Source organism: Pteropus medius, unplaced genomic scaffold (genome assembly GCF_902729225.1).
Source record: "Pteropus medius unplaced genomic scaffold, Ma_sr-lr_union100, whole genome shotgun sequence".
Lineage (NCBI taxonomy): Eukaryota > Metazoa > Chordata > Mammalia > Chiroptera > Pteropodidae > Pteropus > Pteropus medius.
In genome coordinates this window covers 840,687-858,098 of record NW_024349800.1, presented here as the reverse complement: position 1 = coordinate 858,098, position 17,412 = coordinate 840,687, and the positions used below count along the sequence as shown (strand labels likewise).

The window sequence follows — 17,412 nt, the reverse complement described above, 5'->3', positions numbered from 1 at the left end:
AACATGTCTGCAGCGGCTGCTCAGCCCAGTACCAGGAACCTGTTTGCCCAGCAGTGGAGGGTGAAGAAGAGGACAAGGCCAGACATGGTTCCCAAGCACAAAGAAGGGCTAGGCTCTGGTCACATGCCCTGAATGCACCTGCATTGTTCCTACCTCCACACCTTTGTTTGAGCTATTCCTTCCACCCTGCATGCCCTTTCTGATTTCCAAGTCCTAGCCATCAGTGGAGGCCAGTGCAAACGCCACCTTGTCCAGGAAGTGTGTACAGATGTTACCAGCTAGAATGACCTCTCCCTTTGTCTGTGTCCCTGTTGTAGTATTTTCCAGTCTGCCCCAAGTTCCTGCTACTTTGAGTCTATCTCTGCTCAGGACAAACATGATTCCCCCCAGCCATGGGAGAACATCAAGTCCACCCTCCTCACTGCCCATAGAGTATGCCTGGAGCCCCAGTGCTCAGCCCACGTGGGCACTGAGAAGCAGGAGGGACAAGCTGTTATCAGTCACTGACCCCATCTATGTACAGGCCAGGAGCTGGGTAGCAGCTCTTGCCCAGTCCTCCAAGCACTAAGGTTAGAGGTGAAGAAGCAGGCTCAGAGAGGAGAGTTCCACTGCTCAGGGTCACACGGCTAATGAATACTAAGCTGGGGTGCAAAGCGGGTCTGCCACATCCCAGCTCCATCCATTCACATCTGGAAGGGACTCTGGAAACATCTAAAGACAATCTCAGCAGCTGACATCACATGCTCACTGTGCCCCAGCCTCTATGCTACGCTGTACACACATGTCCCAAAGGAGGATCGATGACCTCAGTACCCTCTTTTTATAGATGACAGAACTGAGCCTTGGAAAAGGAAAGTCATTTGTCCAAGGTCAAAGAACTACTAGAGGGTCCTGCTTCAAACCCGGGCTTACTGCTTCCAGATCTCACACATCCTATCCTGCTGCCCACAGGTCTGACCTCCTCATTTCAGTGACCCAGCCAGGTCACACGTCAGTTACTTTTCTGACTCTCAGGCACATCTCTGGGGAAAGCGACCTCCCAGTGGCATCGGTGGAGAAGCGGGACAGGACACCAGGATGTGACAAAGAGCATGGGATGCCGGCTGTGGTGAGAGCTCATATGCAAAGGGCAGGCCCTTTAGCATGTGGCTGCAGTGTAGCGGGCTTGGTGTGGAGCAGAGCAGAGCGCCATGATGGTGGCGGCAGCAGGGGCTCTCGCTTACCCACGCACTTCCTGTGCACGTTGAGGATAAAGCCCTGGGCACAGAGCACTGTGTGGTTGACACAGTAGAAGGATCCCAGGGTGTTCACACAGAACTGTCGCCGGCTACAATCGTGAGCACCCAGCAGGCACTCGTCTCGGTCTAGTGACAGCCACAGAAGGAAAAACAGAAGGGCTGTTAGAGAGACGTGGTCTGTCATGAAGCATCCAGTGACAGATGGGGAAACTGAGACTCAGAGAGGGGCAGGGATCTGCCCAGGGCCTCCCAGCCAAACAGTGGTACCTCTGGGCTTTGGGCCCAAGTCTGAGTTCATACAGTCAAAAGATGTCAGAGATGGAACCCCAGTAAGGACAGATAGCAAAGTGAGGCTCGGAGAGGGTAAGCAGCCTACCCATAGTCAAATATCAGGGCAGAACCAGAGGCTGCCTCCCACCCACATTCTAGAGATGCTCCACCTCCACAGGCAGCCAAGGGAAACACACAAAGCAGGGGTTGCAAACTCAAGTGTTTAGGGGGCCAAGTTTGTAACATAAATGGGAGAAGGGGCTAATGGGGAGCAGTGCTCTAAAGGCACTTCAAGGCCTATGCTCTGTTCAGAGGGGGGACCAGGAATATAGACTCCCAGTGGGCAGAAATTACAGATTTTCAAGAAAAAAACTGAAATCTGGACTTTTTAATTCTTGAGTTTTTCATGGTTGGTTATTCATTTGATTGTTTTAAACAGGGCAGAGCTTAGCAAGATTCCTCTGCAGGGCAGATTGTACCCTCAGAATACCAGTCTGCAACCTCTGGCCTGGCCCCCATAACTGTTACCACCAGGGGCTCTGCAGAGGAGGAAAGGAGGCCTGGAGAGACACAGACATTGGCCCACAGCCTGGCTGGGCCTAAAAGGAGCCGCAACCCAGGAGAGATACATCCTCATGTCTTCAGGTCCATGAAAGATGAGGAGCAAAGCCCAGAGGGCACCTGAGATTTGCACCCACCACCCAAAAGAAAGGCCTGCCAGTCACTACCATGATGTGTGCCTTGGGCAAGTCTCCTGCCTTCTCTGGGAACTAAAGGACAAAACTAAAGTTTAGAGAAGTCATTGCCCAAGGCCTTCTGAATCCAGACCATCTCTCTCATTCTGTTTTTCCCACATCAGAGAACAGTCTCAGCCAAGGGATTTCAGCTTTTGGCAGGGATGTGGGCATTTTTCTGGAGAGACTTAATCCTGATACTCTCAGACACCCACCAGAGTCACATCTAAAGTGGAAGCTGCACTGGTGTGTACGAGACCACCTGCATGCTCCATGTCTGTCCTGCCTCTAGACATGAGGAGGTGCAGTCTCAAGCCTCTCGGGCTGTTCTCAAGGCCTCATTCCCTGTGGAAACCACCCCGCAGGTGTCAGATCCAATGCTCCCATCTCACAGAAGGAGGTCCCAGACCACAGGCCCTAGCAAGACAAGACCCAGACCCTAGCAGAGATGCTGGCATGAAAGGGACATGCTTTCACAACCTCTTCGGCCCCTTGTGAATGGCAGAAGTAGCTAATTGTCACCAACATTCACTATCCCCTCCTTGGTTTCAGTAACAGAACTGACTTTAGTGCTGTCCAGTTGGGGGCTCCTACTCCTCAGTCTTGCTCCCCATCGGAGGCAAGCAGAGAGACAAATGCCACTTCCAGGTCCTGCCTTACAATAATTGGGCACGTACTTCTCTCTTTCCCTTTCTCCACCCATGGCCGGAATAGGGTCAATGTGGTAAGAAACAGCTTCAGCCACACAGGCAAGGGTGACCCTCAAGGACAGGGTAGTTGGAGTGTGGTCCAGGGACCTGGTGAGAAATACAAATTCTCAGGCCCCACCCCAGATCTACTGGGTCAGGATCTCTGGGGATTCTGTAGAATTCTCAGGATCCGAGCTATCACCAGGCTTCCCAGTGTCTCTGCTGCACACTGGAGTTTGGGAGCGCTGCTCTAAGGAATGGCAGACAATACAACAGAAGGGGCCTGGGGCCCTGACCAACTTGTGTGACCGACCTGGACTGCATGCACACATGTGCATAGTGACATGACAGGGAATACCTGCTTAAGCTATTTGAGGCTCTTCAACACAGCAGCCAAACCTGTTCTCTCACCAACGCAATGAGTTTTAGATTCAGACCACCTCCCTCATTCTGTTTGTCCTACCTTCCTTGTTTGCACCAGTATGAGGGCAGCCCCTGTGGTACTTACCTTCACAGGACACGCCGTCTGCCATGATGGCATAGCCAGGAAAGCAGGAGCACATGGCTGTGTCCCCAATGACACTGCACACCTGCTTGCAGGGCCCATTATCTGGAAGGAAACCACAGAAATCAGAGACCACCAGACTCATCACCTGCAGCTCTAACCTACAGATGGAGGGGCTGGGAGCTAAGGAACCCCACTCCTGGACCTTTTTACAAGTTCACTGGTTAAATCAGCTCATACATGGGCTGGTGCCTGGGATAATGTTCTAGCTCTCTTGCCACCACCAACACCTGAATACTGAACCCCTCCCTTGAGTAACAGCGATGGAAGTGAGAAGGAGAAAGAGAAGACAGGATGCGGAGAAGGAACAAGAAAGAAGGGAGGAGCAGAAAAACAAAGAATTTTCTACATATTACTGGATAGAAGTCTCCATGACAGTTCTACAAATAAAGGCTTAAGTCTCTCAATTTTATAGGAACTGAGACCAAAAAAGTAGCTAACTGGCTTACTTGGGATCACGTACAATCACCACAGGCTGTCCTCTATTCTCATATCCCCTTCCCTCTCATCTCCCAGGCTGACTCTCCTCCTTGCCCCAATCTCACCTCTTTAGCTACATTCAGTTCAGACAGGTGAGACCAATCTATTCCCTCAAGCGGAAGCACCCCTTTGGCAGGGGCCATCTTGTGCACACCCAGCACTGGAGAGCTCACCACCTACAAGCACCCCAGACCTACCCCAAGGCCCAGGTTACCTTTGCAGGTGTTGGGTTGCGGCAGTGGTAGCAGGATGGTGTTGGGGGCCACTTGGGAGGATTCTGGCTTCGGTGCAGATTCCTCTGCAGCCTCTGGCTGTGGGGAGCCACCATCTGTCCCAGGCAGAGCAGAAAGGAAGGGGAAGTCTGCCTTACATCTTCAGCCAGGCCTCAGGCCCTAACTGGCACCAGGCCAGCACCTGACAGAGACTGCCTCATTTAATCCTCCCCCAGCCATTTCACAGGAGAGAAAACTGAGGCTCAGGAAGTAACATACCTTGGGCAAGAATGATCTCACACATATTCAAGGCAGAGGAAGCAAGGAAGAAGGGGAGTGAGTTTCTATACTGACAACAAATCTCCCTAGAAACTGGCAGGGAGAAAGCCCTCCCAGACCAGGGGCTATAGCAGCCTCTCGGGTTAGTTATTGGGACCTAACCACCATGAGCCCAGGGGATGCAGCTTGGATTGGTGGGAGCCTCTGTGGCTTGAATCCTGGTCCTTCACTCAAATCCAGGGCAGGGCACTGGGGCTGCCCCTGCAGATGGAGTTCTGAGAGGGAGCCCATCTGTCTGGCCTCACATAGTCCATCACCAGGGGCCTCTGGGTCCTGCGGGTTCCAACGTGTGAGGTGGTGGGAGAAGTACCCCATAGTCCCCACTGCAGGAATGCCACTCACCGCTGGCAAGGTCAGCCCTGGCACGTGCCCCAACTGTCTAGACCCTTACCTGGTTGACAGGTGCGGCCATCATCCTGCAGTGAGAAGCCAGGAAAGCAGGCACAGCGATAGGAGCCCACAGTGTTGATGCAGAGGTGCTGGCACAGCTCCCCTGGGAGGAGCAGGCACTCATCTTGGTCATCGCCAGGCAGGCTGTTGGGCAGATCGGCTTCCATGCCCAGTGACAGGGCCTCCCGGCTCCCCAGCTGTGTCTCTGAAACTGGAGCAGGGGTCAGTGCTCATGATGGCAGCTGGGTTGGCCCCAGCAAGTGGCTGAGACTTCAGGCCCCCAGAAAGTCAGTGCAGGTTCTCATCAGAACAATGTGTGTGGCCAGCTGAGATAGCATAAATGGGTGGGTGGGTGGATGAAGGATGGGTGGGTGATTGAGTGAACAGGTGAGTAGATGAACAGACCCCCAGCAATAAGAGTGAACCCATCAGAGCCAGGTCCACAACAGCCCTCAGGAAGCTTTGACTATAGTGTTGAATTGGATTCAGACCCCTGACCTCAGTAACCTCAGGGAGGACCACCTCTAGGAACAGAAAGTGTCCCAAACCTGGGTTCAATCAGATCAAGACCTGAACCCTCACTTGGGCCTTCCATAGCTGTGTCACCTTGGACAGGACTAGGTCTCTCCATGCCTCCTGGGTTGCAGTGGGGAGCAAATGAGAGTAGGAAAGAAGGCTTGTAGGGTCTAGGTGACTCGGAAGGTTCTTCATCTAACAGTAATGGGAAAGGGAGGGGCTTGCAACCCTTCCTGCTCCATGCTGGCCTGGGGCCTCAGGTCTGGCCACCAGCACCAGGCAGCCAAGCCCCGCAAAGGAGCAGCTGCATGAGGTCACATCTGAGGAACATGTTTCATATTGAGGGTGTTTACATTAAGCTCCAGCCCAGTTAGCCCCGGCATGGTGGCTACAGGTAGTGCAATGATGCCTGGTGATCCAGCCTTATGGATACCCAGCACTACACGCTGGCAGCAGATGGACCTGGGCTCTGTTGGGCATGCTGTAGGCTGGGCAGCATCTCTAGGGATCATGCTCAGCACACTCTCATCAGAACATTTCCCACAATGATTCTCCCAGCAGAGGGGACTCTGAGATTTAGAGAAACCTAGTGATTTGCCTAAGGTCACCTCAGCAGGACTGAAACACAGGTTGCTCTGAACTTGCCACCTGTGTCCCATGAAGCCCAGATTACCTACCAGTTTTTCATCAAAAGAGAAGAACACATATCTCTGGACCCTTCTCAGCTCTGTGCCTACCCTCTGATCCCCAAAGCCGGACTTCCTCCTCAATTGTATCTTGATCCACAGTTATGGGTACTAACCTGGCCTTCACGCCAGTGCGCAACCAGCCTCCTAGAACCAAGCTCAACAAGTTGCATTTCCTTGGACTGGACAGCCTCTGTGCCCAAGCTGGCCTGGTCAGCTTCCCCTGGTCTGGCCTGGTCCATCCTCCATATACTTACTGCTGCCCCACCCTACTTGAGAGACAGGTATCTGTTGGGCCCACCCTCATGTCCAGGAAACCTGTACCCACAGGATGTGAGCTCTTCTAGGAGCCCCTGGGTCTGTAATCTGTGGAAGTGGGCATTCTAATTCCCATGTATAGATCTCCACTGTCCTGTATTACTAAGACAAAGACCCAGGGATGGTTGGGTCTGGTTGAGTGCAGGATACCAGAAAGCCTGGGTTAAAAATGGGAGTCATCAGAGCCAAAAGTCTAGTCCCAACAATGCCAAGGGCATGCTGTGCACCTAGGGTGAGGCCCTGCCCCTCTGGCAACAGTCTACGGCCATGCCACCCTGAACACGTACGATCTCATCTGATCTCGGAAGCTAAGCAGGGTTGGGCCTGGTTAGTACTTGGATGGAAAAGAATACTGGAATACAGGTGCTGTAGGTGTAAAAAAAAAAAAAAAAAAACAGACACACAAAACATGGCAACACTAACAGGGTGGCAGCTCTGAGTGCTGTCAGGAACCATTGTAAGCTTTTGATGAGCATCCATCTTGTCATCCATCCTCACACTGAGTAAGGTAAAGAGCAGGATCCCGCGTCTGACAGTCTTCAATTATGACCATGCCTTGCTGAGGAGAATGATGGAGCTGGAATTCCAATCAGGTCTGAGGGACTCCAGACACCAAGAGTTAACCTTAATGCTAGGACAACCTTTGGGGCTTTCATTCCCAATCCTTGCAGTGCCCAGGACAGGCCCATAAGGCTCCAGATAGTCCACACAGCTGGAGAAAAAACAAAGCTGGTGGTTCTGGAACTCTCCTGGGCATCTTGGTCCCTGGTTGGTCAGGCTAATAAATGAGCAAATGCTTGCAGAAGTGACCTGCTAGGGCTTTCATGGCACCAACTCCAGGGCCACCAGGCCCAGATGTACAAACATTAGCTTACTCGCTGGAACACCCTCATTGGGCTCCTGCTGGTCCACAGGCACAAAGAAGGCAATGGCATGAGTCCAGGAGATAGCCCTGGTTAAGGTGACAGAGGCTAGATATGGCAGCTAGAACAATGACCACCACATGGAGGGCATGGGAGGGAGGAGATCCCAGGGACACTGGGGGATGAAAGCTCCAGGATGTGGCTCTTGACCCTCAGGCAAGAGCAAACACAGGCTCCAGGCTTCACACTGGTACCTGGAGGCCCCACACACAACTGGAGCCACCCGTCCCACACACACACACTGCCTGTGGCTGCTGGGGACAGAGATGGAGAGGGAAAGAGTATAGGCCTGGTAAGCACTCAAAGAACTCATGGTCTGGTGGTGAAGGGGGCCACCAAACAAACCCATCATTCATTCAGTCATTTGCTAGTAACTCTTCTGGGCCAAGCATAGGGACAGAGACAGAGGGACAGAGAAAATAGATGGTGCTAGCCTGAAGGGGTTGATCAGGCAGGTGAGGCAACATTTATAAATGCATTCTCTGTACTAGTTATATCCTGTTCCCAGAAGATACAGGAATGGCATAGGTGAGAAGGATGAAGGATTAATGAACACAAGGAAAGGTGAGTGAAAGGTTTGCTGACCAGGATGGTGGGTGAATACATGAGCAGATGGACAGATGAAGGATGGATAGATGGATGGATGGATGGACAGATGGATGGACGGATGGATACAAGAGTGGGTAGGTAGGAGGAAGACAGATGGATGTGTAGGTAAACAAAAGGGTAATAGGTAGTAAGCAGTTGGTGGCTTGGTGGGTGAAATGGATGGTACTTGGAAAAGTGAATGAGATCACCATCTTAGAAATAATATAACAGAGTCCACTGTCAGAGGCCACCGAAGAACTCTGTCTAAGCAGAAGTTGTGCCTCAAGCCACAAATGGCTGTGGACCCAGGGTCCTTACGAAAGGTAAGAGAGCATCCAGCTTTGGCTAGAAACCCCAACAGCTCTCTGTCCCTCACCCAACTATCCCATATACCCTGTCCCAGGGTGAGGCAGTACCCACCTTTCTGTGGTTTGGTTTCAGGCTCTGGAGGCTGTCGGATCTCGGGCACAATGAGGGGGTCTTCACCCTCACAGCAGGAGAGCATGATGTGGTTGCAAGGGTAGCCCAGGTTGGGGTTGGATTCACACAACTGGCCCTCGGCCCGCACACGGAGCCCCAGGCCACAGCAGTCACAGCATTGCTGGAGAGAGACATGTGGTCACTGCCACATCCTGGTTCCTCAGAACCCATCTGCCTTCTCATGTGACTAACTGAGGGTCCCCAGGAGGCACCCTAGGTCAGGCTCAGTGGAGAAGCTGAGAAATGAGAATGTATTAATCTTGTTTTGTTTCTTTTGTCCAGTCTGTGCTCTCCAAGGATAGAGGAATTATCTGTCTCCATTTCCAATGTCTGGCTCAGGGAGGACTAATGAAAGTTTTTTGAAATAATTAATAAATAGCCCCTGTGAAAAGAACTACAGATGAACCCCTAGCCATATCCACTAACCACTTCTTTACTAGCAAATTAATTCTATTTAGGCCAGCTAAAAGACAGCATTTTCCAAGGTTCCTTATAGTTAGAGATAGAAATCACTGGGTGAAGCTTTCAGGAGAACTTTTAACTGGGGCTGACTCAACCTGGAAGTGCTTTCTTTTTGCATACCTCTTCCTCCTTTTTGGAACAGGTATGATGGCTGGACCTCTAGCAACGATCTTGGGACATGAGGTAACCTTCAAGATGAAAACTCTGGCTAAAGATGACAGAGCAGAAAAATAGAAGCCAAGGTACCTGAAGATACTGTGTAGATACACCCTTGTCCCAGACCACTTACCTGTAAAAAGAAAATCTTTAACTTGTTTAAACTACTGTAGTAGGTTGATTACAATAATAGCCCCAAATACTGTAGTAGATTGATTATAATAATAATTGCTTCCTCTTCTCTGGGTCTATTGCCTTTACAATGTTGATAGTGCAGTTTCTCCTATCAAAAGAGAGACTATTTCTCAATCTCTTGGTTGCACCTCATGACTTGAATTGGCCAACAGGATGAGAGAGGTCACAGTGTACCACTTTTGAGCCCAGGTCTCAAAATGCCTTGCGTACTTCTACCCGGTGCTGGAACCTTGCCCAGTTACTACCTGAACAAGCCCAGGCTAGCCTGCTAGAGTTTGAGAGATTACATAGAGAAAAGTCATCCCACTGCAGCCATCCTAAATCATCTAGTGCCAGCAGAGCCATCAGCTGGCAGCAGACACATAAGTGAATGCAGCTAAGATCAGCTGAGCATGGCTCAAGCCAGCAAAACTACTCTGACACATGAGATAGGCCAGTCATAAGTCAGCATATTTGTGGATTGTTTGTTACACAGCAATCTCTAACTGATACTCCAGGCCTGCAACACCCAGTGGTGAACCCTTCCACCTGTTGAAGACCCACAATATAATTAATACTTAGTTTGCATTACCTCTGATCTTCACAACCACCCCATAAGAAATATATTATCCTCATTTTATAGATGGAGAAGCTGAGGCTCAAAAAAGGAGATTGGTTCAGGGTCAAACATACAGATAAAAATGGGATTCCAAACCTGCCCATCACCTAAGTCCTTTCCTTAAATTGTTATTTTTAGGAAAAAAATCAACCCCAACATGACAAAAATTGAAGTAAAAATCAACTCCCAAATGCCACCCTCCTCCAGAGGTCTCTGTCACAGTTATCCAGGCTTGTGACACTGTGTCTTCTTCCAATCTATCCCTTCTCCTCCAAACATCTGCTTTTGTGATGTTTCCTAAAACTTCCAGTGCTCTAGTTTGCCCCGTCTTCTGCCACATAGCTAGCCAGATGTCAATCTCCAGTGTCTGTTTTCCCTTCCTCCCAATTTTCAGTGGAGCACATAACCTCTCCAGAATAAAGACTACATTTCCCAGCCTCCCTTGCAGCTAGGTGTGGCTACTGAACTAAGCCCTGGTGAATGTGACATGAGTGGAAGTACTGTCTGTCTTCAAAAGAGGGTTTCTTCACAGAAGCATTAGTCATAACAGCCAAGACGCAGAAGCAACCCAAGTGTCCATCAACAGACAAATGGATGAACAAAATATGCTCTATACGTGTAATGGAATATTATTCAGTTTTAAAAAGGAAGGAAATCCAAGCACTTGCTACAATATGAATGAACCTTGAGGACATTACGCTCAGTAAAATGAGCCAGTCACAAAAATACAAATACTGTGTGATTCCACTTATATGAGGCCCTAGAGTAGTCAAATTCATAGAGACAAAGTAGAGTGGTGGTTGCCAGGGGCTGGGGGAAAGGGAGAAAACAGGAAGTAAGTGTTTGATGGGAAAACTTTGAGAAGTTTGAGAAGCTGAAAAAAGAGTTCTGGAGATGAATGGTGGTAATGGTTGCACAATAATGTGAGTATATTTAATGCCACTGAGCTGTACACTAAAAAATAATTAAACTCTCATATACTGTTGGTGGGAATACAACCACTATGGAAAACAATCTGGAGATTTCTCAAAAAATTAAAAATGGATATACCTTTTGACCCAGCAATTGTACTTCTCGGTATTTATCCAAAGAAAATCAAAATAATAATTTGTAAAGATCTATGCACCCCTATGTTCACGGCAGCACAATTTACAATAGCCAAGATATGGAAGCAGTCTAAGTGCCCATCAACAGAAGTGGATAAAGAAGTTATGGTCCATATATACAATGGAATATTACTCGGCCATTAAAAAAATGAAATCCTACCATTTGCAATGACAAGGATGGACCTAGAGGTTATTATGCTGAGTGAAATAAGTCAGACAGAGAAAGATAACTACCAAATGATTTCACTTATATGCTGAATCTAAGGAACAAAAAGAACAAACTAATCAAAAACAGACTCACAAATATAGAAAACAGTCTGGTGATGGGTGATGGTCAGAGAAGAGGAGGGTTGGGGGCTGGGAGAATGGGGTAAAGGGTTAAAGAAGTACAAATTAGTAGCTGATAGATGGTCATGGGGATGGGGAGCATGGCATAAGGAAGGCAGTTAGCATTAACATAATGGCTAGGTGGAGACCAGAGAAGAGAAGAAACAATTAGGGGGATCATTTTACAAACTATATAAATGTCTAACCAATGTACTGTATACTTGAAACTAATAATAAAAATAAAATTTAAAAAATAATAAATGTAATTAAGATGGCCATTTTACATTATATGTACTTGCCACAATTAAAGATAACTTAAAAGGTGAGGGGGTCCTTCCTCCTTCCCCTGCTGCCTGGAGCTCAAGCGACCACTTTAGAACACGAGGCAGCCGTCCTCTTCTTTCTGTCCCATGGCTGCCTGGTGAGGTTTTACTCCGTCTTGACTGCATTATCCACATAGAAGAGCCCCCTCAATGAATGGTCTCCACAACTGCCAGAAGTGACCCAGGCAATGTCCCTCAAATTCTCCAAGTTTCTCGCCTCACTCAGAGTAAACCACCATCCTTATAATGATGGACAGGGTCTTTTGCCATCACCTCTCTGGCCCCAGTTCCTGCTACTCCCCCCTCACTCACTGCACTCCAACCACACAGGTCTCCCTGCTGCTTCTCACACATGCCAAGCATTTGCCTGCTTCAGAACCTTTGCACTTGTGTTCCCTCTACCTGGAAGATACTTTCCACAGACATCCATATGGCTCACCACTATCTTCCTCTAGGGTTTTACTCCAAATGTGCCCTTCTTGGTGAAGCCATCTCCAGCCACTGTTAGCTGAAACTCTAGCTCTTCCCCATCCTGACACAGCTTATCTCCCTCCTCTCTTCAGTTTTTCCTCCTCAGCATCATCGATATCTAATATATTATACATTAAGATATTCATCTCAATCTCCATCTGTCTCTCTGACGAGAATGAAGGCCCTGAGAGGACAAGGATTTTCATATGTTACTCATTTCTGCATCTCTAATGCCTAAAACAGGGCCCAGTATACAGTGGTATTCAGTAACTATTTCGTGAAGAGGTCAATATAATAACTGATGATGTTTTCTGTGCAGATAAAGAGACACTCCCCCACCCCCAGGTGTGAGGGTCACCCCTACTGAGGAGCCCTGCATGAGAGTCCATCCCTCAGCCCTCAAGGACCCTCAAACCCAGGCAACGAAGGCCACAGGTCAGGCTTGCCTTGTACAGGGAAATGCCACAGTTGTCGATGTCCTCAACCCCACAGGCCTCGCCCTCCTTGGCCCCCATGACACCAGCCATGCAGCTCTTCTCCTTCAAGTAGGACACGCAGCAGTGCTTCTGGGCTGTCCTGCAACAGAGGTGCACCTCAGTCCCACCTGAGTGCCCAGCCCCAACCTCCCAGTGACCTTTTGTAAGAGGGATCATGGCCCCAATTTCACAGAGGAAGAAACTGAGGGTCAGAGAAGGGAGGCCCTTGCCCATGTCTACTATGAGTGGGGCCAGTGTTGGTGGCAGGGCATTGGCAAAGCCGGGACATCCCCACTGAGTCACATGAATCTGTTCCTTGGTTTAACCAAGAAGACTTAGGCCTGGGCCCTGCTGGACTCAGTGTTGTGTCCCTGACAAATAAGGAAGAGTGACTGGCACTCCGAATCCCCCATAGGGCCAAGATAGGAAGACTCAATCCTAGGAAGGGCTGGGTGGGTTGGCCTAGAGGAGAGCAGCCTACAGGGTCTCTGGTCACCCTCCCAATCTCTGTAAGGCTGTGGCAGCTGATGAGTCTGCAGCATGATGGCAGAGCCAGGGCACAGAGTCAGGGGTCACAGGGAAGCAGGGTTCAGCCCCACTTGAGGAAAAGCATGTCCCAGCAAGAGCTATCCAGTGATAGAATTGGCTGTCCGTGAAGGAGTGAGTTTCCCATCATGAGAGGGATGTAAGCCCGCCCTAGGGCTGCTTCACTCAAAACTCCAAGAGTCTGAATGGTGCACACTCTAACTCCTAAATAGCCCCAAATTGATGGGACAACAAAAAGGAAAGGAAAAAAACAAAGTTAAAATTTAAATGTTTCTAAAGGAGGCATGGTGGGCTGGACATTAGGAAACGTGGAGTCTAATCTGGCCATGTTCTCAATGGGCTGTGTAGCTTTGGGTGAATCACATCACCTCTCTGAACCTTATCTTCCTTGTCTGGAAAAATGAGTAGATTGGAAAAGATAGTATCATTGGAAAAAAGGAGTGATTAATGGCTGATCAATATGTCTTCTGGGCCTGACACATGGAGGACATGACTATAAATCATTCCTTTGCTGAGACACCAAAGTCAGAAGAAACAATCAGCACAGGCAGCAGAAGAGGACAATGAGAGGCTAGCCTTTTGGAGACCCCAAGTTAGCAAAGTGGGGAAAGAAAGAGGGCTGAGGACCTCAGCTCAAAGCTGAGAGAGGAAAACCTATACGGGCTGAGCACTGCCTAGCAGCAACTCCAATGTGTGGTAAGAAAAGCACCCAATTAATCCTAGGTGATAATGGTCTTTTAACACTTGCTCCAAACTGTACACTCCTCTTATTATGCACATTAGGCCAGCTATGAATATATGCGGCTAGTTTACTTAGGAGACCACTCTTGAGCTTTCCACACCTGCAGAAAGCCTCACCAGCTGGCCCAAGCTGCCACATCTAATCACCCTTATGCACCTGGAAGCAGGTGAAGCATGTGCTCACCTTGCCTTGCCAGGGCCTGGGTTCTGAGGCAAGCAGGGATCTGGAGAAGGGGAATGGGCAGGTCTGCCTGCTCCAGGGTACCCACCCTACCTGCAGATGTCGCCCTCAGCACCGCTTTCAGGGATTTCCAGGCATTCATCATTGTCAATGGCCCACTGCTGTCCAGCTGCGCAGCATGTCTCGATCAGGTCCTTTGTGGAGACTGTGAGGAAAAACATGGGCAGAGTCACCACCCTAGAGGAGGCATGCAGGTCTAAGGTGTCTAGGGTCAACAAGTACAGTAGATGCTACTGGTGCCTACCCAGATCCCCGTTACTGGGCAGGTAACTCACTCACTCACTCCGGCTGCTCCGCACGTTGGCTGCCAGCAGCTCACAGCTTTAAGCCCTTCTGGAGAACTTCCTAAGAGGTTAAGGTGGCCCCATGGGAGAGGGGCCTGGGAAAAGCACAGCCAGTCAGTGAGTAGCATGGGAGTACAAAAGTGACAGCTCTGTGGGGCCACTCACACTCCAGAGTTCCCTGTGGGATCAGGAGCATTGTCTGGCTCCTTCCCTGCACCTCCCCCAACCATCATGTGCACAAGGACCCCAACTCAGGATTTGCTTCTAAGGGGCCCAACCTAAGACGCCAAGACAGGACAAGACATAAAAAAGCAACAGCGGCAGCAAGGGAAGCTTAAAACTCAGGAAAATCCACAGAAGAAACTTAATGGGAAAAAAATCTGTGACTTAGGAGGGTGGAAGGAATCAGGACCAGGGAGAACATCTTAAAACTCAAAGGCACAAACTGTACACTAAGAAATGGATGAATCTGACTGCCTCAAAATTAAAAATCTCTGTATAATAAAGAGCTCCATGGACACATATAATAGACTGCTGACGGGTCGGGTGACATTTTTGGAATGTCTAAAACTGACAAAGAATTGCTATTGAGAAAATATAATAACCTCCTGAAAATTAATAAGGAAAAAAACCCCCAACATAAAATACCCATTAAACTGAAAAAATCAGAAAGAGGAATAAATATGCTCCGGGGGTGGCAGTGGGGACTGGCAGCCATTTTGGAGGGCAATCTGCCACCACTTACACAGTTAAGTATGCACATCAACTAGGACCTGGTGGTTCCACTCCTGGGAGTACATTCCAGAGAGATCTCCAGCCAGGCCCATAATGCAATAGGTACAAGGATGTGCACTTGAGCATTATTATGAGAGGGGATTAGAGGCAATCTGGAAATTCACACTGGAGGAGTAGATGAGAATTTGGAGAAATCTTCCATGTAGGACTCCATAGGCGTCAGAAACAAAAGACAAGATGTCCACACGACAACATAAAGCTGAACATACGTATACCCAGCAGCATGGAGCAGCATGGAATGGAATGCTGAGGGGGAATAGGAAGAAACCAAGTGAGATCCATTATACAAATTTAAAATATTACATACAAAATAACAATACGCGCTTTTTAAGAACACATAAAAAGAAAAAAATCCACAAATTAAACAGAAGAGAACTGTTGCCTATGGTGGGGCAAAGGGATGGCAATAGGGAAAGGGAATAAAATACATAAATAAAACAAGAGAGAGCCTTTCAAAGGTTATGATAAGGTGTAAGGTGCCAAAAAAATGAGAAGTACAATTGACCCAACCATTTCCCTCTGAGGTCTAAAAATAAATGACATTCAAAAATAAAGCTCATCTAGAACATATACATCTATGTACATGCTGAGGAGCAGCAGGGCGTATTGGAATAACTTTGAGCTGGAGGCCAAGTGTCAGGTACTACCATGTGTAGGTGTTTCTCCTCTCTAAAGACTCAGTGTCCTTCTCTGATATGAGGACCTAATGACTGCACAGCTGCAGAAGCCTACGAAGACCTCTAAATATCCTGGAGTAATTCACATCACCTTGCAAGGCAGGGGAGCAAATGCACCAAGGGGTGTCAGCAGCCTGCAAGGTTCTAGGAACAGATTAAGAGCTTGCTAGAATCATCATCTTTATCTGCTAAATGGATATTTCAAGTCATCAAACTTTTCTAAGTTTCCATTACTTTCTGTAAAACAGGGAAAATAAGCTTCAGTAACAACTTGAGGGCTGTTCAAAGGCACCAGAAGGAATGAAAAGAATTCTTAATAACTGGTATCTACCAGAAACAAGTTACAAAACATCACACTCAGTGGTGAAACATTAGACACATGGCCCACTAAAGTCAAAAATATGACAAAAATGCCTCCTGATGCTGCCACCACTTAGCAGTTTCCCAGAGGTGCTAGCAAATGCAATAAAGCAAGACAAAAAGAGGCAGAAGAAATATTAGAAAGAGACAACAATCTGTATTTGTAATGTTATGGATTCAATTTCCTAGAAAATCCAAGTGGATCAAAACTAACAAAATATTAAAATGAATACTAACTACTAATTATTATTATAATTAAGTAGCCAAAACCAAAATCAACATATTCAAATTACTGGCTTTCCTATACACCAGCAACAATTAAATAGAAAAGGTAGTAGGGAAAAACATCCCATTCAAAACAGAAACAATGCTAGAAATAAATCTAAAGTAAACATGCTAAATCTACATGAAGAAAAAATTATCTAATATACATAACAATATACTTTATTGAAATTAAAATTACTATATAGTATGTATCTGGATGGGAAAATTCAATACCTTAAAGATGTCAATTCTCCTCTACTTAATCTATAATTTCAATGCAACCCCAAAGTCCCAACATGAAATTTGTCAGGCTGATTAAAAAATTCATCCAAAAAAGGAAATGTTTAAGAATAGCCAAGAAGAGTGATGCCAGAGGCATGGCAGTGTGAGAGGTCCCCCTGATCTTTCCTTTTGAAGTTAGAGTTGAACAGCTATAATTCAACAAAGAATTCCCTGCTCAACACACAAACACACCTGAGAGATAAGCACACAGAACACCTGAAGGTAGGTGAATCTGAGTGAACAGGAGAGGATGGAAGGAAGAAGAGCAGAGACGGCTGCCCAGAGCTCATTGCAGGTCTCAGGAGAGGGGAGGAATCAGGGGGCAAGCATCTCTGTGTAGCCTCAAGCATTCCTGCCTGAGTGATCAGCATGTAATATGGGTGAACACAGTGATGGAGCAGAGACTGAATACAGAAGTGCATCAGCTGTGTTCTAGCAGCTGCATTCCCAGGAGAAAAACAAAGCCACGAAGCCTGCCTGGCTGGCTCCCCCTACTCTCCAAAGCTTGTCTCTCCTCATTCTCCCAGAGCTAGCAGTGGGCCCTAGAAGAAACTGTAGCAGTAGGTGTTGGATGACAGGGCAAAGTATCTACAGCCCTGAGAAATGAAGAGACAGTTTCTGGGAGGCGGACGCATGCTGTGGTTAATCCCAGTGACAGGAGTGGAAATACAGAAGAGAGG

At 48.1% G+C, this 17,412-nt stretch overlaps 1 protein-coding gene and 1 pseudogene across 8 annotated transcripts in view; one reads left to right on the top strand and one right to left on the bottom strand.

Annotated features, from left to right (window-relative positions):
• Positions 1 to 17,412, bottom strand: part of FBLN2 (fibulin 2) — a 96,936-nt gene that overhangs the window by 18,267 nt on the left and 61,257 nt on the right. For 4 of the 8 annotated variants that reach the window (XM_039886585.1, XM_039886586.1, XM_039886589.1 and 1 more), the window contains 8 exons: positions 14,104 to 14,215; positions 12,513 to 12,642; positions 11,572 to 11,715; positions 8,369 to 8,549; positions 4,919 to 5,128; positions 4,191 to 4,304; positions 3,440 to 3,541; positions 1,224 to 1,364 (listed from right to left, as the gene is read on the bottom strand). In XM_039886585.1, coding sequence (XP_039742519.1) covers positions 1,224 to 1,364; positions 3,440 to 3,541; positions 4,191 to 4,304; positions 4,919 to 5,128; positions 8,369 to 8,549; positions 11,572 to 11,715; positions 12,513 to 12,642; positions 14,104 to 14,215 — 1,134 coding nt within the window. The remainder of the gene's footprint in view (positions 1 to 1,223; positions 1,365 to 3,439; positions 3,542 to 4,190; positions 4,305 to 4,918; positions 5,129 to 8,368; positions 8,550 to 11,571; positions 11,716 to 12,512; positions 12,643 to 14,103; positions 14,216 to 17,412) is intronic. The other 4 variants (XM_039886587.1, XM_039886591.1, XM_039886588.1 and 1 more) reach the window with 3 other exon arrangements.
• Positions 6,695 to 6,812, top strand: LOC120622592 (uncharacterized; annotated as a pseudogene).